Source organism: Sciurus vulgaris (genome assembly GCF_902686455.1).
Source record: "Sciurus vulgaris genome assembly, chromosome: 9".
Lineage (NCBI taxonomy): Eukaryota > Metazoa > Chordata > Mammalia > Rodentia > Sciuridae > Sciurus > Sciurus vulgaris.
In genome coordinates, this window is record NC_136469.1 from 39,842,557 (window position 1) to 39,869,753 (window position 27,197).

Sequence of the window (27,197 nt, forward strand, 5' to 3'; positions counted from 1 at the left end):
TTGGGGGGGGGGGAGATTTTTCCAGTTGGCACATAATTTTACTTCATGAGAGTGGAAAAAAATATTTTAAGACACCTTACATTTAATATTTCATATGTAACACAAATATGAAAATGTATACAGAGCTGGAAAATAAGGTTGCAGAAAAAAATAAAATTGTCTGACTCACTTTCTCTGGCATATTCATCTCCTAATCAGTCATTATCAAAATTCAGATAACTGAAAAAACAGAGGTCAAAAGGGCAAAGAGATGTATAAAATTATTTGCACAAAGTTGATAAAAATATGTGGCACATATTAGACTTCACAAAACTTTGAGCTAACACCTCATTTCTGTTCCTCACCCGAGCCTGGCATTTCAGAGGCACATTTGTTTTATTAATTATTTACAAAGGTATGCTATTATCTTACAGAATTTCTTTATTCAGAGGACTTTTAAGAAAATTTTGGAGTGATGTTCATAGTACTGTTTAAAAAAATATATAGTTATTTAACAAATAACTCACTACATGGAATTATGAAATATCAAATGTGTTCTAATATTTTCTCCTCAACACCATCAATAAAATGTTAGTATATAATATGTTTTTAAAGACTCATGGAGATTTTTATCTCCATTTAGAAAAAGTTCACTATGCTCTTTAATACTGATTAGGAAAAAATGAATAGCATTAAATATAAAAATCAAAGTAGAAACTTAATTACTTCTAGACATGATTACTATGAACCTTTTGGTACGTAATATCTCCCAGAATGTTTTTTAATCAAATGATGAGAACATAGTACATATATTTTTTCTGTGTGATAAAATATTATATGTATCTTTAAATATAAGTAAACTTAGGTCTACATCATTAATTTTTAATAATTTCAATGTATTTCATTGTAAAACCATACACATTTATTTAAGCAATTCCTCATTGATATATATATATTATATATATGTATATACATATGTATATTTTTTGCATTATTATAAACAAAGCTAGGTTTCTTCTTAGTACCCCTAAAAGTCAACTTTTGATACTATGACAAAATATTTGAGAAAGTCCACTTAAAGGATAAAACATATTTTGGCTTGTGGTTTCAGAGGTTTTAGTCCATGGTCACTTGATCCCCTTACTTTGGTCCTATGGTGAGGAAGAACATCATAGGGGAAGGACCTGTTGAAGGAAAGCCAGTCATCTACTGGCAGCTGGGAAGCAAAATAAGAAAAAAAGCAGGAAAAGGGCCAGGAACAAAATATACCATTTAAAGGCATGCCCTCAGGGGCCTACTTCTTCCAATTAGGCCACCACCTCCCAATAGTACCTACCATCAGTGGGGACCAGATATTCAACATAGGAGCCTTCGGAGGACATTCTAGATGCAAGCTATAACATCCATCTTATGTTTATTTCGACATTCACACAGAGATCTTGTACTCAATATTGTCACTACATAGGAGTTTATTTAGTCTGCATGACTAAAATAACCTAAATAAAATGCCTTTATCTCTTGTCATCAAATAATTTAGGCAAATTGTCATTGTGTAACATGAGATAAAATGATAGTCCATTAAAGGTATATGATGTCTTGCAAAGAAAATTTAGACAATAAATTAATATAGAAAGCTTTAAGTCTTACTTTTCAGCGTAGGCAACAGGAATGCCTGTAAACCTGTCAATTTAGTGACGTTCAGATTATATTGTGTCTTGAAATATAACAAAGCTGTACTAGTGTTCTGAACTGGGAACATGTTAGAAAGAGGTTTAATTAAGGATATTGGAAAGGTTATCATTAAAAATATAGTCTTCAGATAAGGAAATCATGAGACATAACTTCAGCATGTTTTGAGTCAACAGATGAAGAGGAAACAATTTATGGAACAACTTAATTCAAGGCTGGGACAATGTCATTGGTCAAATTAAGAAATATGAAAATAAGATTTATAATAAATAATAAAATCTCATCAAGTAATAAATGCTTATCAGATATGGTGAACTGCATATGACTCATTATCTTAAGTGTATTTTATTAGAATAAGCTTATTAATATGTAAATGTCTATGACAATTGTTAAACAAATAGTTTGGGGAACCTTGCAAAAGAAATATGAATTTGAGAGAAATATGAATATCGTCTTCCTGGCCTCTGGAGACATTAATATGAACTTATATGTGGTCTCATTAAATGTACACAATCTCCTTTTGAAGTATTTTTTCTTTCTTTAAAAATCAGAAGGAAATGAGGATTAGAAAAGTTAATTAATTTGCCCATACTACCAGAATATGTCCTCTTTTCAAGGTTTACAATGTCATATTCAAATTTCCGTATATGTAAAAAATTATGCTTACACTATATTAAAATTATTCTACTTCTAAAATAACCAAGTACATCATAAACATTCATATACTGTTTGACCTTTTGGGCACAAGTAGACAAATTCTACCATATTTCTAAATTTCTGTCGCATGAATTACACTTATTTCAGTTATATAATACTCAATAAAATATACACATGTATATAATTTATTTAAGTAATTCTGATAATTAAATTAATCCATTTAAAATATTATTTTCATGTGACATGTGTTAAATTTCCTATAGAAAGACCAAAGACAAGGATATTAGGAACTTCTAGGGAGAGAGTAACAGGGGTAGAGAGAGGAGGTAGAAGAAAGTATTACTTTATGTAGTATGAAAAATTTATTCCATCACGATACTTTATAAAGTCAGTGATTGGAAAAATAGTAATGGAATGGAGGATGCATCTCAGAACAGACCTATAACATTTTGGAAATACTGTGACAAGAGTTAGTATTGCAGATGAATGGGGAAAGAATAAACAATTCAATGAATGGTACTGGGATAACTGGATGTCCACTTTAAGGAAATTTTATCTCTAGAAAAATAGTATAAAATTAAATATTCTTTTAAAGAATTTTAAAATGAAATTTTAGTTCTAATTGACCAATTATGAACAAATTATATCATTTTGTTAACAATATAGTGAGCTATAATTAATTTGTTAAACTTAATTCCAAGGTGAAGATTGTTGAAATAGCACAATATTGCCAAGGGTAGCACTGCTTGTAACAATGATAAAAAGAAAAGATAGATGTATTGTTATGATATATTGATTATAATATATTGACTATAGTATATTTTTATATTTATATATTATATTATAGTACTTTCAAGAAGCTAGATTAACCATATTGCTTATTAAAATCCTGGTAAGACAGGGTACAATCTGTGCTCACTGCTTTATGCAGTCAGTAGCTTAAAAGCTTTCTATGGCAGTCTAGGTTTATATCACTTTTCATTTACCTTAACCTTGAGGATAAATCATTTTAATCTGAGAATTGACTCCTCTTGGGAATGGAAATATGTCAATTGCTTATGCTATATACAAGATGCTTTCAAATAAATAATATAATACTTCTGCCTAAACCTTCCTTACATATTTTATATCATCTTTTCCTATTCCCAGTTTTAAGTACCACACAATCCCTTATGACTCATTTTTACTCTTCTTTGCATTTAAGTCCTCCCTGTGCATCACTCCATTAAGTCTTTGTTATCCAACTCTGTCCCTAAAATAACTGAAGAGTAAATTATTTTGAAGCATGTTTTTCTGGTTCAATTTGTCACATGAGAAAACTTCCACTGAGCTCTGTTGACAAAATTGGGCACTGTAACTCAAAAGTTTTCCAATTCAAAGATTAGGGTAGAAGCAAAACACAGACTCCTCAGCCATATGATGCTTTGAATGAGTCATTCTCTCAACAGTATCATATTGCTTGGAAATGTAGTGTAAAAAAATCGGTTGCTACCACTGTGACTGATCCATTATGTAGAAAATAGCTGAATGATTACTATGAAGCCATAGATAAACAAAGTATGTCATTTACTGTGAAACTTGTAAATCCTTCTTGCTCTCTTCTCTGCATCTTTCTAAAAGAAAACAGAAGAAATGTATGCTATAGAATTTTAAAAATATAAGAATATAAATTGAATAAATATAAAGGGGAAAAGAAAGGGTAGATTTTGCTTTCACTCTGGCAAAAATGAACTTGGGCAAGAGATTTTGATCTTCTATATAAAATATCTTATTATTTCCATAAGAAAAGAATGTATATTCTAATCAGTTGAACCAATCATTTTAAGTGCAAAGATAAATAATATTTCATATCTGTGTACATATTATGAATGTCCACACACATGCATATCTGTCTACATCTATGTCTACATCTTTGTTTCTATTTCTATATCTATAAGCATTATTCAATTTGGAAACCTCTGAGTTCCAGCAATTACTGGTTTTCCAGGATTTTTTAAATAAAAAGAAAATTGCCAATGTTTCTAGCAAGAAATAGAAAGTTATTTTCAGAAAATAAGGTACTGTATATGTCTACCAACTCTAATAAGGGCTTTATATATAATAGTTGAACAAAAAAAAAAGAAATTCCATAATGTGTTACTATTTATTTTACACTACAGATAATACAAGCTCAGAGAAGATATACAATAGTCCCCAAGACTCAGAGCTATAGTGATCCAACTCACATCTTACTGCAAAAATCATACTTTTCTATTATACCAGTGGTATTTTATTGACATATATTGTATCCTATCACCACCAAAAGGAAAATACTTTTGGTGTATTTGGACAAGTCATTAAGTTTTTAAAAATATATACAAATAAAATCATAAAGTTATCATTGATGGACCTGTGACTGTTTCTTTTGACTTCCTTGAAAATATCTATCAAAATACAAATGTGCCAAGTATAATTAATATGGTCTGCAGCCACAAAATTACTAGAGGAAAATTTAGAGAAATTCTTAATTGGTGGTTACAAAAGATAATAGTTTTCCCTATTGCAATCTACAACTAATTTCAGAGTTGTTTTGTTATACAGAATTTAAACAATTTACTTAGTACTAGGAAACAATCCAAGAAAAACAGTCTTCTACCACACAAATATTATAACATTTTTAAGTCTTTTTTTCTGGGAATTGAACCTATGTCTTGGCATATGCTCTACCACTGAGCCACACTCCCAACTCCACAACTTCAGTTTGTACTCTTCCATAGCTACTCTTATTCTACTCTGTTTTCTTTTTTAGTATTGTCTTAATTTTAATTATTTGCATTCTTTCTAAAACTTGGCAGTTTTACATCAATAATATATATGATATGTTCTTAATTACTAGTATAGTAAATAGAGTGAAAGATTAGCAAAACTTAAGAACATTTAAAAAATTTCTTTTCTTGTAGATGGACACAATACCTTTATTTTATTTTTTTTATTTTTGTGTAGTGCTGAGGTTCAAACCTAGTGTCTCACACATGCCAGGCGAGCACTCTACCACAGAGCCACAACCCCAACCCATTAAGAATATTTTTTAAATCAGAGAAAAAGTTTGTTATACCATATAAATCATATTTGTATTCCTGTAACAGATTAGAATAGAACTGAATTAGGAAAGCTTGAGACTTTTGTACTGTTGAACCCCATTAGTTCCAACTTTTGCTCCTTGGACAGCTCACATAATTGGAATGCACAAGTAACACCTATAAATATGCTATTTCCAGACTTAGAAAATACATCTCTGAAGCTTTCACTTGTATTGTTTCTACCATATGAGGTGATTTTGAAAGTTCCATGAATGTGCATGTGCCATGTTTGTATCTAAAATGTTCCCAAAGAGCTTATGTATTAAAGATTTGGTCCCCAATGTAGTAATAGGACTAAAGAGTGGGGTCCTTCAGATATAACTGGGCATGAGGGCTCTGACATCATCCATGGATTAATCAATTTGAAGGATTAATAATGTGATGGCATTGTTGGGAGATGGTGGGAACTGTGGAGTGGATGCAAAGTTGGAGGAAGTAGATGGTCACTAGGGGTTGTCCTTGAAGTAGATATCTCCCTGACCCTAACTCTGGCTGTGCTCCACCTCTCTCTTCCTCTCCCCGCACCCCTTCTCCTTCCTGGCCACTATGTAGCGAGCAGCTTTTCTCTTACTTTTCCATGCTCTTTCCCCATGGTGTTCTGCCTCAACTTAGGCCTAAAGCAACAGAGTCAGTTGAACATGACCTGAAACCTCCAAAACCATGAACCTAAATAAATCTTTCCTTCTTTAAATTTTGTATGTTAGGTACTTTGATCATAGTGGCAAAAAGCTGATGAACACAATATGCCAGGACAAGGGCTACACTGGTACCTCTCATAAATATATTATTTCTGATTGCAGCAGTGTACTGCTAACATAAAATCCCCCCAAAATTTTAAAGTACTGTTTTGATATTTAATAGTTTAGAACAATAAGTTGAAACAATTAAAAACAATTTCAGAAGCTATTTATAATTACTCATATTCATATGTACATTTATGAACAAAAATTTCATTAATGCTTACTCTAAAATTTTCCTGGCATTACATGCTGAAAGGTTGTGTGTGTTACTGATTAAAGAAACTATGGCTAGATGTTTTACTATTGTAATAAGGAAATTATATTGAAAAATATATGATAAGCATTAAAAGAAAATCAGAATAGAGAGTTGAAATAAAAATATTTCATAAATATAATCACAAAAGGCAAAGAAAACTAGAGTTTTCAGTTACTTGTTGCCTAAAATTATTTTTAACAGAAAATGAATTGCAAATTGGTATCCAATAGAAATACACAAAAGTGGGGCTGGGGAGATAGCTTAGTTGGTAGAGTGCTTGCCTGTCAAGCACGAGGCCCTGGGTTTGATCCCCAGCACTGAAAAAAAAAAAAAAAAAAAAAAAAAGGAAATATATAAAAGTAACAAAGGAATTATTATGGAGCATATTTAGGTCATTAAGTTAGTTTTTGTGTTTTTTTCTTTTTCTACCTCACAACTTTTCTTTTTAAATAATCTGCTAATAATGATGCTTGTCCTAATCAGACAAAATTTAGATAAATGTATATTGGCAGCTTGGACCTGGGTAAATTTCCCTTTCATCATTAGATTCACTCTCTATATGCACTTATTGATTTAAGAAGAAACAAGAAGACTCCTAGGACAGTGTTTTAACTTTGTTCAAAATCTTGTTTCTGAGAAATGGACCTAATATCAATACCTCACAATAAGTACATTAATAAGAAGTATAAAAATTCAAACTGAGAGCAGAGAGAAATGGAAACAGTTCTTTCAAGAACATTCAGTTCTTATCCCAAAACATCCACATTATGGCATGTGTGTACCAGAGAAAGAAAAGGCTTTGTGTTCTGACAGAGTTTACTTGATAAACAATATAAAAGGCAATTCAGCCACAATAAAAAGTAATCTATCTTCGGTTTCCCCAGCCCATTCATATCCATTAAGTTCTGGTGTTTTATGGCACAGCAGGGTGAATACAATTAACAATAATGCATTACATATCTCAGACTAGTTAGGAGAGAGAAATTTGAATGTACTCATCATAAAAAATGAAAAAGCTTAGTGATGGATATGCTAATTATCCTAAGTCAATCACTGTCCAATGTATATGAGAAACAAAACACCATATTGTGATTCATAAATATGCACACACGTTATGTGTAAATCATGATTAAAGGAAAAAAATTAAAAGTAAATTTAAAAGAACAGCCACAAAGTGGGGTTGGTTCCCAGACAGTGATTATCTTGAGGAGGTAGTAACCACAGTATCTGCTGCACCGAAGGGCTGCTCTCCAGCCAAGGGGCCTTCGACGGCAATACAACTGAAGAATAAAGAAATATGTGAATTTATTCAACCTACACAACTTTTAAATATTTGAGGAACTCAGATTCCCCAGATATTGTTTGGGAGAGGAATTTTGCAAGGGATTTAAATTCTTGCATGAGAAGATGGGAAGTTAGGACCCCCAAATGTCTTACATATGCTTGCAGAAAAAAAAAAAATAAATCATTCCAGCATTGTGGTGAAAATTTCACAAGCTTTAAAAAAAAAAAAAAAACTTTTAATTTGCTTTTAGCATTTCAAGATCCCATCCCTCCTACATATGAAAATTGCTTTAATGCACTGCACATTTCATGCTTTTCTGATGCCTTGTTTCTGTGGGAAGAAAATCCATAAAAATATTCTCTCGAAAGCTATACAGTTGAATATGGTGTGATATTTATGTGTGTGTGTGTGTGTGTGTGTGTAAGTGTGTGCAATACATACGGGTCTTTCTAGCAGAATCTTCCACAAAAAGAGAAGAGATGTCTTCATCCACTCCTACTTCATTCTTCGCGATACAAGTATATGCTCCGGTATCTTCATACCGCACATTGCTTATGTGAACCTCACTGCCATTTGCTGAGAACAGAAGGCAAATGCAACTTGTAAACTACAAATTCAGCTTTGGTACAGTGCTTTCCGATTACACAGTCAAACAGTTCACTTAGCTTGTCCTAATTAAACTGTTTTCCTTCCTACTTCCATATTTTGGAAGTGTGCCAAATTATTCCAGAAGCATTCAAGTGTTTTGCAAACTGTGCTGTCATTCTATTACCAAGATCCTAATATTTTGTATCAAATGCACATGATTTATATTTTTACTATTTCCTTTGCCCACATTGCATATTAAGTGGTTCATATTCATAACTATAATTTATTTATATATTTAGAAACCACTTTTTCCCCAAGATTTCATACAAACTTAACTAGCAGTGCTTTTCATTTTCAAGAAAATACATATGAAAATTATACTCAAAGAATATTAAGTGAGAATGTGCTTGCTTCTTATTACAAGCCTGGACTTATAAGAGCAGGAGGACAGAAAGATACTAATACATGATTGTCTTTAAGATTTTTCAGTCTCTTTCCAGAAATTTAGCTAAAATAAAGTATTAAATGGAAATTTAGAGAATCAATGTAAGACCAAAGAGTTAAGGGAATGATTACCACAACTTTCAAATATTGGTGAGATAATATTTTAAGCAAATCTTTGAATAATGAGCTGCATTCCCCAGTGTGAAAGTGAGGGGATAATCAACAATTTACTGGCAATACGCAAATAAGGGCTCTGAAATTCACAGAATGAATTATCAACTCTGAGGATGAGGACTGGACACGTGTTCCATCTGCCTCTAAAGTTCTGCATTTATTATCCTCACTTGTTGAGGCTTCTTTCCCTTCTGTCCCCTCTGCTCCTACCCCCTCTTCTTTCTACCCTCCTTCCTTTTCTTTATCTTTTCATGTACATGTCTGTGTGAATATCTCTGTCTGTTCTGTGCATGTGTGTTCCATGTTATCCAATCACAAGAATGCTATGTGTGGTAGAATGGAATATGGTTTCTTTTTTGTTTGGGTACTGGTTATTAGACCTAGGGCACATATCCAATGAACCACACCCCCAGTCCTTTTTAATTTTAATTTTTTATTTTGAGACAGGGTATCATTAAATTGATGGGTTTCTCCCTGTGTTGCTGAGACTGGCCTCAAACTTGCAACCCTCCTGCCTCATCCTCCCAAGTAGCTGAGACTAGAGGCAGGAGCTAGTGCATCCATCTGGAACATGACTGCTTTTGACAGGAAGAAGACAGTATAGTTGGTGTGTCTGAGTTTGGGAAAAGAGAATAGAGAACTAATTGCAAAAAGTTGAATGTTGGTCTTAGGAGTCAGTAATTCTCAAGGAATGTGAATAGGGAAGAATAATCATTTGAATAAATTTAACTTTTTTCTTTACTTACAAATGCATACTGCATACCCTCTTTTTCCTAATCCTTTTTTTTAGAATTACTATTCTAAAACAGAGATTGGCAGGTTTTTGTTTTGTTCTGCTGCAAAAAGCCAGATAGTAAATTTCTTAGGCTTTGTGAACCATATACAGTCTCTGTGGCAACGAGTCACCTCTGTCACAACAGTATTAAAGCAGCCATCCATAATCATTTTTTTAAAAAAATGAATGTAGCTGCATTTTTAAAATAAATAAAATAAACCCAACCTTTTATCTACAAAAATTGACAACTTTAATTTGGTATGTGAACTTTAGATTACAAATCCTGCTTCTAAATGTTAGAGAATGAACAGTACATTGAAACATGAATCAATCTCTAGTTTTACATGAAATATGACTCCCTTCCAAAATCATACCTTTATTTTCAAGATTCACACACTTAGCCTAAAATCTCTAGATTTTCATTGAAACTTCAAGTCAATTTATCTTTAAATTATCTTTCCCAGTATTCTTACATATCCTCCAAATATGTATTCCTGGAGGTTTTTTTTCACTCTATTACCACAACCATCAATTCCTTTATTTTGTCAGTTTATTTATATGTGGTGCTGAGAATTGAATGCAGTGCCTCACACATGCTAGGCAAGTGCTCTACCACTGAGCCACAACCCCAGCCCTTATGTTTCTAATTGTAATAAAATCCTTTTCTGTTTTTTTTTTTTTTTCCCCCAAGGAAATCCTTCCCTCCTTTCTTATTAATTTCTAGGGTTCTTTTGCATCCTTTCCCATTCCCTTCTCTCTACTGATATTTGCTTCTGATAAGTAAGCCATATGCTAATTATCCATTATCCTAACTTTTCTCACCACTAGCAGCTACTTATTAAATTTTCTTCCTTTCAAAATCTGGAAAGATATTTTCATACTTGTTACAGCCTATACATTGAAGATTGATTGCTACGAAGACATAAGAACAAGTTTAACAGTTAAACACATGTTGATGACCTTATGTAACCTTCCTATTAATCCTAACATTGTCGTGCACTTTCACTCTTTCAACTTTCTCTTCTTTTCATCTAGAGTATCTATCAATAGGTCTCCTGATTCTGCTGATTTTTACTCTCTTTATTCTATTTATCTTAATTTGTTCTATAATAATATATTTGTGTCATTTTGGAATTTTACTTCCTATCATTCACATATTATCCCATACATTACCACAATTATTCAATTATTGCCTACACTTGAACTTTACACACAAAGGTTGAAGAAATACATGATGTGAGTGGATAATTAAATAACAATAGTATCTAACACAGTAGGACACTATCATATCCATATATGTGCACAGATTTCTTCTCTTGGGTGGTTCTTCCTACTTTTTAATTTTCTTTTCTTATCATTTCAAAATTGTATCCATTTTCTTATGTATCTAAAATTGACAAACTTTAACATTAATTATTTTGTAAGGACCTCCAAATATGTTTTCCCACTATCTCTGGAAACAAAATGTATGTTTGTATAATACAGTTTACTGCTATTAAGAGGGACAGAGATGACAAAATCAGAAGCCACTTAGACTTCACTTCATTGGTTTCTATTAATCAAATCAATCTTCTCTATGTTATAGACACTGAGATATAAGTTACAGTTTTTGTGTATAAATTTGTTAGGCTTATGTTTATCAATATATTGATTTCTAGGACTCATGTGTCTAAAGTTGAAGAATAACAAACGCATCAATATTGACTTGCAAAAATAAGTAAAAGTTTGATAAAGCTTCATTTAAAAGGTTTGCTAATCAAAGTTCTTCACTAACAAAATGGAATAATAATAATAATAGAAATATCTCCTTACATAAATAATAAAAAAAATACAATTTGCACTTATGTCAATTGAAGAAATTTAAAGGTGTGGAATGTCCATGAAACAATGTCCATGAAACCTATATTTAAATGAAGTGACTTGTTCACTACATCTAACAATGGAAATTAGATTTATACTTTCCTTCATGCTAGTATAATCAACAAATAATTTGAAACTAACACATTTGGCCTTTATAAACAATTTATGTTCCATTTTCCACTTATTTGTGATTGTTTGTAATCTGTATAGTAATTGTTTAATCATATATATTTCAAAATATTAAAATTAATACAATATTTTGTTTAGAATGAAATAAATTAATAACTAATTCAATGTAGATGTGAAATATACTTAGTAACATTAATTATGTTTACAAAATATTCTAGAAAATATTCACTAAATTTTTCTACATTATTGAAAACACTTATTAATACCTATTTTAATATCTTATTCAGGCATTCAAAAGTTAACTTCCAAATATTTCTATAAGGAGATCCAATTATTTTGTTCAGCTATGTATCTGCTATAATTCAAAAGTATTTAAAAGATATTTAATTTGATATGTTATTTATCACCAAAAGGATGGCATAATTAATCATTATGACAATACTGTTATTTAAAACATTAAAAACATTAAAGGACTCTTTCAACTATGTCTAATTATAACCATTATTTCAGATCCATTATATTCTAGTTCCACTAAGACTTATATTTTCTTTTTTTCTCAAATAATATAAAATGTGTTAAAATTTTAGTATAAAACTTCTGCATGATCATTTAAGAGAGTGGGGGAAGCAAATAAAAGGTACCTTGAAGAGTGAGTTGTTTGGAGAGCTTTGGTGTAATATCTATTCCATTCTTCAACCATCCAAGCTGAGGATTTGGGATGCCCTCTGCATGGCACCTAAGACTTGCAGTTACGCCAGGTTCCCTAGCCTGACTCTCTGGATACACTCGAATGACAGGAGGAACTAAAAGAAGAGGTGAAAAAAGTGAATTAGACCCACATTCATCATATAATATTCCAAAACAAATAAAAGAAACTTGAAATATGAGAAATTAAAACTGAATATTTTAATGATTTGCATACTTCTATAACATCTTCATTTACAAATACCAGTATCCAGTAAAATGTGCTAGTTTTACATGAAGAAAAGTAATTCTGGGATTGTGTTTGGAAAATTGCAATATGAACCTAGGATAACTGGCTTCAGAAATGAAAGAAGTCCATAAAGAATGATAGAGCCATATCAAAAGTTCATAGGAAGCAGATCAAAGAGCTTTCCATTTGCCAAATATGGGACAATTTTAGTATTAAAATAATAAGCTATCATAAAGGAATATAAGGAATTAAAACTCAATGAATTCAATTACCTACATAAGTAAATATAAAATGAGAGAGAAAGGAAAACATTTTCTACTAAATCATATTTAGATTGAGATAATAGTCCCATTTGTAATTGAATCCAAAAGGTAAACATTTCAGAAAAAAAAATTTTTCAGTTTTTAGAGGTAATGCTTTTGATTGTTCTCCATTTAGAATGATGTTGGCCTTGGGTTCAATTTATATAGCTTTTACAATGTTGAGGTATGTTCCTACTATGCCTGTTTTTCCAGTGTTTTGAACAGAAATAGATGCTGTCATTTGTCAAGTACTTTTTCTGCATCTATTAAGATAATCATGTAATTCTTTAAGTTTATTGATGTGGTGAATTACATTTATTGATTTCCATATGTTGAACCAATCTTGCATCCCTGGGATAAACCCCACTTGATCATGGTGCATTATCTTCTTAATATGTTTTTGTATGTGATTTGCCAATACTTCATAAAAAATTTTTTGCATCTATGCTCATCAAGGATATTGGTCTGAAGTTTTCTTTCCTTGGTGTATCTTTGTGTGGTTTCAGTATCAGGTTATTAGCTTCATGGAACAAGTTTGGAAGGGTCTTCTCTTTCTTTTTCATGGAATACTTTGAAGAGGATTGGTGTTAGTTATTCTTCAAAGGTCTGGTAGAACTTAGCTGAAAATCTGACTGGTCCTCGGCTTTTCCTTGCTCATAGGCTTTTGATGGCATCTTTCATTTCTTTGTTTCGAATTTATATACATCCTCCTGATTCGATCTGTGTAGGTCATATGTCTCTAGAAATTTATTGATGTCCTCAAGACTTTCTATTTTATTGGAGAGTAGATTTTCAAAATAGTTTCTAATTATCATGTATATTTCAGTAGTGTTCATGGTTATGATTCCCTTTTTTTTCCTGAACTTTAATAACTTGTGTTTTTTTCCCTCTTTCTCTTGGTTACCTTGCATAGGGTTTATCGATTTTATTAATTTTTTTCAAAGAACCAACTGTTTTTTTTATTTTTTGAATTTGTTTTGTGATGTTTTGTTTCCATTTCATTGATTTTGGCTCTGATTGTAGTTATTTCTTGTCTTCTATTGCTTTTGCTGTTGATTTGTTATTCTTTTTCTAGGACTTTGGATTATAATGTTAGGTTATTTATTTTGTGACTTTCAATTCTTTTAATGAGTGAGCTCAATGCAATGAACTTTCCTCTTAGGACGGCCTTCCTAATGTCACAGAGATTTTGATATGCTGTGCTGCTCTTCTTATTTACCTCTAAGCATTTTTTTATTTAACCTCTGATTTCTTCTGATATCCCTTGGTCATTCAATAGTGTATTATTTAGTCTCCAGGTGTTAGAGTAGCTTCTATTTTTTTTTATTTTATTGTTGGTTTCTAAATTCATTTCATTATGATCTGATAGAACACAGAACGTGTATTCAGTCATTGATGCATGAAATATTCTATATATGTTTAACATACTCCTTGAAACTCTAGCATCAGCAATTAGGCAAAAGAAATAAATTAAAGGGATATGAATAGGAAAAGAAGAGCTCAAACTATCTGTATTTGCCAACAACATGATTCTATATTTAGAAGACACAAAAACTCCACCAGAAAACATCTAAAATTCATATACAAATTGAGCAAAGTAGCAGGATATAAAATTAACACCCATAAATAAAATACATTCCTATATGTCAGTGATGAATCCACTGAAAGACAAATTAAGAAAACTTTCCCAATCACAATAGCCTATATATATACTGGGAATCAATCTAACAAACGATGTGAAAGACCTCTACAATGAAAATTACAGAACTCTAAATAAATTGAAAAAGACCTTAGAAGATGGAAAGATCTCCCATGTTCTTGGATAGGCAGAATTAAAATTGTCAAAATGACCATACTACCAAAAGCATTATACATATTTAATGCAACTGCTATTAAAATTCCAATAACATTCTTCATAGAAATAGAAAAAGCAGTCATGAAATTTATTGGGAAAAATAAGAGGCCCAGAATAGCCAAAGCAATCCTTAGTGAGAAAAGTGAAACTGGAGGCATCACAATACCAGATCTTAAATTATACTACAGAGTTATAGAAACAAAAACAGCATAGTATTGACACCAAAACAAAGATGAAGACCAATGGAACAGAACAGAAGACACATAAATACAGTTATCTCATACTAGACAAAGGTGCCATAAACATACATTGGAGAAAAGATAGCCACTTCAACAAAATGGTGCTGAGCTAACTGGAAATCCATATGTACTAGAATGAAATTTAACCCTATCTCTCTCCCTGCACAAAACTCAACTCAAAGTGGATCAAGGATCTAGGCATTAGACCAGAGACCCTGTGCCTATTAGAAGAAAATGTAAGCCCAACTTTCCATCATGCAGATGTAGGTACCAACTTCCTCAACAAGACTCCTACAGCATAATAAGTAAAATTAAGAATTAGTAAATGTAATGGTATCTAACTAAAAAGTTTCTTTACAGCAAAACAAACAAACAAACAAAAAACCCAAACAATAAAAAAAACAAAAAACAATCAAGAACAGAAAGAACCTACAGAATGGGAGAAAATCTTTGTCATCTGCACCTCAGATAGAACATTAATATTCAGGATATATAAAGAACTCAAAAGACAAAACAAAACAAAACAAAACTATACACCAAAACAAAATCCATAACAAAATAAAATAACACAATCAATCAATGGGTAAAGGAACTGAGTGGACATTTCACAGAAGAAATACAAATGATCAACATATAAATAAAAAAAATGTTCAACATCTCTAGCAATTAGATATGCAAATTAAAGCTACAATGAGATTCATCACACTCCAGTCAGAATGTCAATTATCAAAAATTCAAGTAACAATAAATTTTGTGAGTATGTAAGAAAAAGGTCCACGCATACATTACTGGTGGGACCTCAACTTGGTGCAAGCACTGTGGAAAGAAGTATGGAGATTCCTCAACAAACTTGGAATGGAACCATCATTTTACTCAGATATCCCATTCTTCAGTATATACCCAAATGGCTTAAAATTATCAAGGATCAATTATACAGTGACACAATCACATCAATATTTATAGCAGCTCAATTCACAATGGCTAAACTATGGAACCAATGTAGGCACCCCTCAACAGATGAATGGATGAAAAAAATGTGGTAAATATACACAATGGATTATTACTCAGTCATAAAGAATAATGACTAGGTAACTTCTGTCAGCAAATGGATGGAGCTAGAGACTATCATGATAAGTGAAATAATCCAATCCCAAAAAAGCCAGAGGCTGAATGTTCTCTTTGACATGCAGATGCTAATACACAACAAGGCAGGGGGAGAATAGAAATTTAGTGAATTAGACAAAGCCGAATGAAGGGAAGGAAGGGAAGGAAGGGAGGGTACAAATAGGAAAGACAATAGAATGAATTGGACATAACTTTTCTATGTTCATATATGAATACACCACCAATGAAACTCCACATCATGTACAAACACAAGACTAGGATTCTAATTAGAATAAGTTATATTCCACATAATGTATAATATGTCAAAATACATTCTACTGTCATATATATCTATAAGGAACAAAATAAATGAAAAGGAATATTTTTTTCCAAATCAGGAATAAGAATTTTATAATAAACACTGCAAAACAATATTGAAAGGATTTAAAGAAAAATTAAATATATTTACACACAATTTGTGTTCATGAATAGAACTAATCAATTAGTAAGACAGTAGGACTCCCAAATTAATCCACAGATACAGTGCAACCCCACTCAAATTTTAACTGAATATTTTTTCAAGAAAAGGAAGAGCTAATTCTCAGATTCAAATGAAATACAAAGGAATACAAAGGTACTCAAATAGTAAAGAAAAAAAAAAAAACTTTGGAAATGAGCGGAAGGAGCAGGTGGGGGTATGAAAAATGGTGGAATGAGAAAGACATCATTACCCTTTGTACATGTATGATTACACAAAAGGTAGGAATTGTGCACAAACATAGAAATGAAAAGATGTACCCCATTTGTGTACAATGAATCAAAATGCAGTCTGTGAAAATAAAAAAAAATAATTTTAAAAAAGCTACAATAATCAAAACAGTGTGACACTGACATGAGAATAAATATACAGAACTGTGGTATAGAGTTGGGAGTACATACATAAGCACATATATCTATGGCCAATTGATTTCAATGGCAAGAAATAGATATTTCAAGAAAATATGGAAAATCTCCAGTAGGAAATTGAACTTCAACACCTACCTAACAACATATATAAAAGTTAGCTCAAAATCAGTCAAACTTCCAAATGTAGGTGATAAAACATAAAACTCTTCCAAAAATATAGGAGTGAATTTTTCTGATACTGGATTTCACAATGATTTGTTAGATGTGACCACCAAAATAGCAAGCAAGAACAACAAAACAAATTGGACTTTATCCAAATTGAAATTTTTGGTGCATCAAAAGACACTATCAAAAACAGTAAATATAACTCGCAGAAGAGAAAAATAATTTGAAAATTATGATTGATAAGAGACCTATTGGGAGGCCCAGGCAGAGCGACTGCCTGCATACAACTCTAGCCTTGCCGAAGCCTAGGCTGTGGTCTCCACACCACACTGTGACTCATCATCTAACAACATGTGGGGTCACTTGTGCCCAGTATCATGATTGTTCCTGACCTAGATGCCACCATCCTTAGTTGGGGCAGCTCCCTTCCTGGGACACCACATAATCAAGTACTTCTCATGCATAGGCTACTGAAGACTAGGAGGTTTGAATAGTATAGTATAGTTTTATTGGAGAAATTTTTTTATTAGAAGTATTATTACTATTATTCTTACTTTTCCATTTTTTAATTATTTTTCTCATTCTATTTTCCTCTTCTGTGTTTCCTTGGAGACTCTCCCTTTTCTCATGCTAACAACCAATTTCTTTTGATTCCAATTTCATTCTTCCTATGACCTAGTACCTCTATAGACTCACTTCTTACCTCATTAGCATGACATCCTACACCCCTACCCATCCTCTTTATCCACCATTAGAAATTATGAGCCTTATTGCAAACCTATTGTTTATGCTGTGGATAATAATCAAACTCATCATTTCTGTTTATTAAGATAATACTGATAATATCTTAATAGGGACTCTTTGGGTTAAAGATGCATATTTTTTTGTATTTTGTGATGCTAATATTGATCTCCCCATTTAAGGTGAGATATTAGAAACCTGCAGGGACACTATAAGCCTACAGGGGGGCAACTGCAATACCTAGGATCCGCACTGCTAGAGGGCAAGATACATGGACAACATTAAAAACCAAGGGAAGAAAGTGTACCAAACAAACCTAGATGCCATAACAATAAAATCCAATGACAGCATGGTAGAATAAATGTCAGAAAAAGAGTCTACAATGTACATAATTAAAATGATTTGAGAATCAAAGGATGAGATAAGAGAGAAAATGCAGGCAATAAATGATCCAATATCAGTTAAAAGAGGAAATGCAGGAAGCAAAAGATAATTTCAATTGAAGATTCTCAAAAAAAAAAAAAAAAAAAAAAAAACCAGAAATTCTCGAAATGAAGGAAACAATAAGCCAAATGAAAAGCTCTCTGTGTTAAATTATGTAAACTTACCCTAAACTCCAGGACTGAAATAAATAAATAAATAAGAGTGAAAAATAAAAAGAAAAGAAAGAAAGAGAAAACATAACCAACAGACTAGATCACTTGGAAGATAGAACCTAAGATAATGGCGACAAAACATTTTGTCTTAAAAACAAAGCTGTTTCATCTCACCTCAATTAGAATGGCTATTCTCAAGAATATAAGCAACAATAGGTGTTGGCGAGGATGTGGGGAAAAAGGTACACTCATACATTGCTGATGGGATTGCAAATTAGTGCAGCCACTCTGGAAAGCAGTGTGGAGATTCCTTAGAAAACTTGGAATGGAACCACCCTTGACCTAGCTATCCCATTCCTTGGCCTATACCCAAAGGACTTAAAATTAGCGTACTACAGTGATGCAGCCACATCAATGTTCATAGCTGCTCAATTCACAATAGCCAGATTGTGGAACCAACCTAGATGCCCCTCAATCGATGAATGGATAAAGAAACTGTGGTATATATATATACAATGGAATATTACTCAGCCATAAAGAATAATAAAATTATGGCATTTGCAGGCAGATGGATGAAACTGGAGAATATCATGATAAGTGAGATAAGCCAATCTCAAAAAACCAAAGGACGAATGATCTCACTGATAAGCAGATGATTATACATAATGGGGGGTAGGAGGGAGGCAAGAAGAGAGGAAGGAGGGACTGTATAGGGGGGAAAGAGGGGTGGGAGGGGTGGGGGGAAGGGAAAATATAACAGAATGAATCGAACACCATTACCCTATGTAAATGTATGATTACACAAATGGTATGCCTCTACTTCATGTACAAACAGAGAAATGAGTTGTACCCCATTTGTTTGCAAGAAAAAAAAAAAAGAAAAAAAAAAAGACCAAACAGAAAAGATGGTAAGAAATCATGAACAGAACCTCCAAGAAATATGTGATATCATAAAAAGACCAAATTTAAGAATTATTGGGATTGAGAAAGGCACAGAGATACAAACCAAAGGAATGAACAATCTGTTCAATAAATAATATCAGAAAATTTCCCAGTCTGAAGAATGAAATGGAAAATCAAATACCAGAGGCTTACAGGACACCAAACATACAAAACTAAAACAGATCCACACCAAGGCACATTATAATGAAAATACCTAACATACAAAATAAAGATAGAATTTTAAAGACTGCAAGACAAAAACATCAGATTACATATAGGGAAAAACCAATACAGATATCAGCAGATTTCTCAGCCTAGACCCTAAAAGCTAGAAGGGCCTGGAACAACATATTTCAAGCCCTGAAAGAAAATGGATGCCAACCAAGAATCTTATATCCAGTAAAATTTACCTTCAGATTTGATGACAAAATAAAATCTGGGCCAGATGGATTTTCAGCCGGGTTCTACAAGACCTTCAAAGAAAAACTCATTCCAACACTCCTCAAAATATTCCATGAAATAGAAAACGAGGGAACCCTTCCAAACTCATTCTACGAAGCTAGTATCACCCTCACACCAAAACCAGACAAAGACACATCAAGGAAAGAAAGCTTCAGACCCAAATTCCTAATGAACAGATGCAAAAATTCTTAACAAAATTCTAGCAAAATGCATACAAAAACATATTAAAAAGATAGTGTACCACTATCAAGTGGGTTTCATCCCAGGGATACAAGATTGGCTCAGCATCCGGAAATGAATAAATGTACTTCACCACATCAACAGACATAAAGCTAAGAATCATATGATTATTTCAATAAATGCAGAAAAAGCATTTGATAATATACAGAACCCCTTCATGTTCAAAACACTAGAAAAATAGGGATAGTAGAAATATACCTCAATATTGTAAAGGCTATCTATGCTAAGTCCATAGTCAACATCATTGTAACTAGAGAAAAACTGAAAGCATTTTGTCTAAAAACTGGAACAAGGCAGGGATGCCCTCTTTCACCACTTCTATTCAACATTATCCTTGAAACTCTAGCCAGAGCAATTAGACAGACCAAAAAATTAAAGGGATATGAATACAAAAAAAAAAAAAAAAAAAAAGAACTCAAACTACAACTACTTGCTCATGACATAATTCTATATTTAGAGGAGCTTCAAAATTCTACTAGGCAACTTCTAGAACTCATAAATGAATTCAGTAATGTAGCAGGATATAAAATCAATGCTCAAAAATCTAATGCATTTTTACTCATAATTGATGAACCCTCTGAAAGAGAAATTAGGAAATCTACCCTATTCACAATAGCCTAAAAAAATAAAATAAAATACTTGGGAATCAATCTAACAAAAGAGGTGAAAGTCCTCTATAATGAAAACTACAGAACACAAAGGAAGAAATTGAAGTAAACCTTAGAAGATGGAAAGATATCCCATATTCTTGGATAGGCAGAATTACCATTGTCAAAATAGTACTATACAAATTCAATGCAATTCCAATTAAAATTCCAATGACTTATCTCATCGAAATAGAGAAAGCAATCAGGAAATTCATTTGGAAGATTAACAGACCCAGAATAGCCAAAGCAAGTCTTAGCAGGAAGAGCGAAGCAGGATGTATCACAATATCAGAACTTCAATTATACTACAGAGCAATAGTAACAAAAATGGCATGGTATTAGCATAAAAATATACAGGTGGACCAATGGTACAGAAGCAGACACAGACACAAATCCACATAAATATAGTTATCTCATACTAGACAAAGGTGCTAAAAACATACAATGGAGAAAAGAGAGCCTCTTCAACAAATGGTGCTGGGAAAACTGGAAATCATATTCAGGAAAATGAAATTAAATCCCAGTCTCTCACCCTGCATGAAACTCAACAAACTACCCTAAATATCTATCTCACCCCAATTAGAATGGCTGTTATCAAAAATATAAGCAACAATAGTTGTTGACTAGGATGTGGGGGAAAAGATACACTCATACACTGCTGGTGAGGTTGCAAATTAGTGCAGCCACTCTGGAAAGCATTATGGAGATTCCTTAGAAAACTTGGAATGGAACCACCATTTGACCTAGTTATCCCACTCCTTGGCCTATACCCTCAGGACTTAAAACCAGCATACGGCAGTAATGCAGCCACATCAGTGTTTACAGCAGCTCAATTCAAAATAGCTAGATTGTGCAAAAAACCTAGATTTCCTTCAATAGGTGAATGGATAAAGAAACTGAGGTATATGTACACAATGAATATTATTCAGCCATAAAGAGTAAAATTATGGCATTTGCAGGTAAATGAATGGAGTTGAAGAATATGCTAAGTGAAATAAACCAATCCCAAAGGCCAAATGGTTTCTCCAATAAGTGAATGATGATACATAATGGGAGGGGTGTAAGGCAGAAATGGAGGAAGGATGGATAGTGCAGAGGAAAATGAGGGATGAGAAGGGGGTGGGGGAAGGAAAGATAATAGAATGAGACAAACATTATTTCCCTATTTACATGTATGATTATGCAAACTGTGTGAATCTAATTCGTGTAAAACCAGAGAAACAATAGTTGTACCCTGTTTGTGTACAATGGATCAAAATAATAATAATAAAAAAGGAAAAAAGAGAGATTAATATTCTGTACATAAAAGTAACTGTTATAATTCAGCAAATAAAAAGGTAAATAACTTGATTAAAATATGGGGCAAAATATTTTGATAGATGTTTCTTCAAAGAAGAAATGCAAATGACTAATAAGCACCTGAAAAAAATTAAAATGCCAAAAGATGGTAATGCAAATCAAAGCCACTTTATACTTATTAAAATGGTTATTAAACCAAAGAAATAAAAGCAGAATATTGCATACATCACTAAGATTTGAAGAACTAGGAACTGTTGCGCACATTGCTGATGGAAATGTAAAATAATGTACCACTCAGTCACTGTGAAAAATAGTTTGGTGTGTCCTCAAAATGTTAAGCATAGAATTGTCATATTAACAATCAATTCCAGATCTAGCGCTATACAACATGAAAATTGAAAAAGATTTTCCAAAAAATGTGCACATGAATATTTATAATGCTAAAAAGTAGAAACAACAGAAATGATCATAAAATGATGATAGAAAAACAAAATGTGGCTTTGCTAGACAATATACTATTTTTGGCAATAAAAACAGAAGTATTTACATAAGGCACAATGTGAATATTGAAGATATAGTGCTATCTGAAAGAAGTCTGGGACAAAAGACCACATATTGAAGGAGTCCATTTATATGAAATGTCTAGAGTGGGCAGAAATGGCTTAATGGTATAAGTTTTATTTTAGATGAAGACACTTTTGTGGGATTAGATGGTGGTAATGGTTGGACTACAGTACAAATGTAGTATAAGCCACTGGATTGCACACTTGAAAATGGTTAAATAGTAGGTTAACTTTACCTTAGTAAAAGAGGAAACATGGCCTGAGAAAAGATTCTAGATTAAAAAAACAAAACTAGAGAGTCATGATAATTAAGTATAGTAAGGAAGCCCACATTGGATCCTGAAACAGGAAAAAATTAGGTATAGCACATAATACTGGGAAAACTGACAAAGTCTGGATATGGACTGTGTATTAAATAATGAGATTCTATTAATGTTTTATTTCATGGTAACCAAAATATATTTTGGTAAATCAATTTTCTTTAAATTTGGTAAATCAATTTTCTTTAAAAAACACTCAATGAATTAATTAATTCTTAAAATGTCTTAAGCTTATATACCATTATGTATGTAAAATCATTGACATAATGAGATGGGTTGACCACAGTATTAATTGTTAAGTAAAAACAGAATCAATTGCTACACATGGAATCTAGATCACTTGAGAACTTCCTGCTTTCAGTAATGGAAAAGTGAACTCTGACTCCAATCCTGTATCTTCCTGAGGAGAACTGAATACCCTCAAAAAGTTTACAGAAAGTATTTTTAAAAATGTAAGTAACCTAGGAAATAATGAAGGATTGCAAAAAGAGTAAGAAAGCAAGTTCTTTGAAGCTTGTGAAGAGAACTAGAGCTTTTTCTGCCCCCAGAACATTTCCCAATACAGGCAAAGTTTCTGAAAGTGATGATGAACAATCAAATATCCACCCTGCTTCTACACACACACACACAAACACACACACACACACACACACACACACACACAAACTCAGGTATACATCATTTAACAAGGGGATTAGCTCTGAGAAATGCATCATTAGATAATTTATTGTGGTCCTAACATCATAGAGTGTACTTATACAAACTAAGGTGAGTACAAAATCTTGAGATGATATAATTTTGTAAAACCCATCATCACATATGAAGTTAATTATTGACTAAAACATTACTATGCAGTGCATGAATACATATAAATGTGTGTATGTAATAAACATAATTTCATATATTGACATAATCAAAAATATTGAGAATATTTATTTTTTTTGGTTTTAACCATTCATTAATTCAGTGCTTGTTTCTTCAAGTTCTGGCCCTGTTTCTGCACTGATCACATAGGCCGGTTTACCTCTTTTACCTCTATGAAGTCCCAAAACTTCTTTATAGTCAAATCACTTATTCATCTAGCTAGCCATCCATCCATCCATACATACAGACAGACAGACAGACAGACAGACATCCCTTGCCAATATCTGTGAATCAAATGAGAGATAAAGATAAACTTTCTCTTTTAAAGTCACATTATAATGAAATTATAGGATACCAAAGAATGAGAAAGGAATCATAAAAGGCAACTGCAGAAACCAAAGTGATTCATAAGAAGTGAAAGTCAGACTGAGGTCTACATTCTTAGCACTAAATACATATCAGAAATAACTTCATGCCAATTCATAACTTTACATAAATGCACCGATTTCTAGAAACACAAGCATCTCGTAGAATCTATGCAAAAAGTAATACAAAATATAAAGTCTTAAAATTTTTGAAAAAAATTTAAAGGTTATTTTATCAAAGATTCCTTTTAATAAAAATTGTAGAGCTTTTCCAAAGAAAAGAAGTAATACCAATTAAATAAAATAAAGAATAGAAAAAAAATTGTGTGGGAGTGTTTTTTCTTTTGGTAGTATTAAATCTCTCCAAACTATTTAACAATTCTGTCTTTAAAAGGTGGAGACTAACTCCCCTCACTTCATGTGGTAGACTGTATTTAAAGATTCACCACTAATGAGTGAAATGTGGCAAAGTCATGAACAAGATATGCAACATTAGGTCATAAAAGGTACAGTAGTTCTCATTTATCCACAGTTTTACCTTCTGTAGTTTCAGTTCATTATGATTAATTGTGCTCTGAAAATATTAAAGGGATAACTGATGGAATCAATTATTCAAGAATTTTCAGTTGCATAATGTTCTAAGTAGTATGATGAAATCTCTCGCAATATCATTTCTTTCCATTTAGAGAGTAAACTCCCCTTTGTCCAGTCTATCAATGCTTTATATGGTATCCACCTATTAGTCTCTCAGTAACCATCCTGGTTATTAGTAGACTGTGGTGGTATCTCAGTAATGTCCCCAGTTTCTGGCATCCCCTAGGGATCTTAGGATGTACCCACTGTAGATAATGTGGGGAGTGTTTTACATTTTCCTTCTTGCTCTTGGGGAAGTTAACTATTTTGTCATCAAGATAATCAGTATTATGAAGAAGCTCAAGTGTCAGATAACAGAGAGACCCCAGCAAAACAGCCAGAAAGAAACTAAGGCCTCCTGCCAATAGCCTTGTGAGAGAGCAATCTTGGTGACAGATCCACCAGATCCATTTAAGCTCTCAGATGACTGCAGTTCTAGCCAATTTGCAAACTCAGGAAAGATGTTATATATGGACCACCCACCTAAGCGGGTCTCAATTTTATTATCTAATCTCTCTATTTCTTACCTTTTATGTCTATTTTCCTTTTATTATATGATGACATATATCTATTATTTGAAGCTACTAAGATTGGGAGTAATTTTTATGCAGTATGGATAACTAATAAAATGCTCAGTTTATATTATGAAGCCAACATAAACTTAACGCCAAAATTTGATAAGGGCATATAAGAAAGAAAAATAATTTTGCTGGGGAGATAAGTTCAGTTGGTAGAATGTTTGCCTCATAAGCAAAAGGCTCTGGATTCAATCCCAAGCACTGCCAAAAAACAAAAATAATAAAAATAAATAAATTATTATTACCAATAATTATTGGGTGATCCAAGATGGCAGACTAGAGGGTGACTGCATTTCTAGTTGCTCCAGAACCCAGGATTCAAGAAGGGGAGGCATTGAGAGACTCGGACTAAAATGGAGCCACGGGGTGAGTCTCTCCCACCCGGTGAAGCTCAGCCCGGGCAGCAGGCACGGATACGGACGGCTTATTAGAGTAGGACAGGGCAGCTAGAGTCTTCCCCAGGCAACCCTGAGCACTCTGGTGGTGGACTCCTCCCTCAGGGCCTGATTCTCCAGCTTCTCAGAGCAGGCCCCCCAGTGAGAGCCTTTCTGCAGAGAACCAAGCTTCAAGTCCCTGAACCAGGGCGGCAAGTTCCTGCCCGCAGGTTGCTTCAGGGACCAGGACAGGGCAGCCAGGGACTTCCCCAAACAGCCCGCAGACCGGACCCTCCGGCGGGAAGCACCATTCCAGGCTAGCTTATCGGAGCAGGCGCCCCAGTGATAGCCTTTCCACACAGAGCCAGCTCCAAGCCCTGGAACCAGTAGCGGGCTAGAGGCAGATTTCTTCGGAAGCACTGCATTATCAAGTAACTCCAAGACTTCAGGCTAGTGAAGGCTGGGAGGTGATACACTGGAAATCTACAGGGACACTATTAGCCAATAGAGGAAATCTGCAATATCAGAGTCCCACTGACATGTGACCAATATGAGAAAACAAGGGGAAAAAAATGTCCCAAACAAACCTAGATACTATATCGATAAAACCCAATGACAGCAAAGAAGAAGAAATGTCAGAAAGGGAGTTCAATACGTACATAATTAAAACAATCAGGGCAGCAAACGAGGAAATGAAAGAGCAAATGCAGGCATTGAAGGAGGAGATGAAAGAGGAAATGCAGGCATTAAATGATCGCACCAATCAACAGTTAAAAGAGCAAATATGGGAAGCAAGAGATCATTTCAATAAAGAGTTAGAGATACTGAAAAAAATAGAAACAGAAATCCTTGAAATGAAGGAAACAATAAACCAAGTTAAACACTCCATAGAAAGTATAACCAATAGGATAGAACACCTGGGAGACAGAACGTCAGATATTGAAGACAAAATGTTTAATTTTGAAAACAAAGTTGAACAAACATAGAAGATGCTAAGAAATCATGAACAGAATCTATAAGAATTATGGGATATCAAGAAAAGGCCAAATTTAAGAATTATTGGGATTGAGGAAAGCTTAGAGAAACAAACCAAAGGAATGAACAATCTATTCAATGAAATAATATCAGAAAATTTCCCAAATCTGAAGAATGAAATGGAAAACTAATTACAAGAGGCTTATAGGACTCCAAATATACAAAATTACAATACAGAAACACTAAGGCACATTATTATGAAAATACCTAACATACAAAATAAAGACAGACTTTTAAAGGCCACGAGAGAAAAGAATCAAATTACATTCAGGGGGAAACTAATAAGAATATCAGCAGATTTTTCAATCCAGACCCTAAAAGCTAGAAGGGCCTGGAAC

At 32.9% G+C, this 27,197-nt stretch overlaps 1 protein-coding gene across 2 annotated transcripts in view; it reads right to left on the bottom strand.

Annotated features, from left to right (window-relative positions):
* The window catches only part of FSTL5 (follistatin like 5), a 782,217-nt gene that overhangs the window by 118,975 nt on the left and 636,045 nt on the right, over positions 1-27,197 (bottom strand). For both annotated transcript variants that reach the window (XM_079154219.1, XM_079154218.1), the window contains exons 9-10: positions 12,337-12,498; positions 8,167-8,301 (exon numbers count right to left, since the gene is read on the bottom strand). In XM_079154219.1, coding sequence (XP_079010345.1) covers positions 8,167-8,301; positions 12,337-12,498 — 297 coding nt within the window. The remainder of the gene's footprint in view (positions 1-8,166; positions 8,302-12,336; positions 12,499-27,197) is intronic.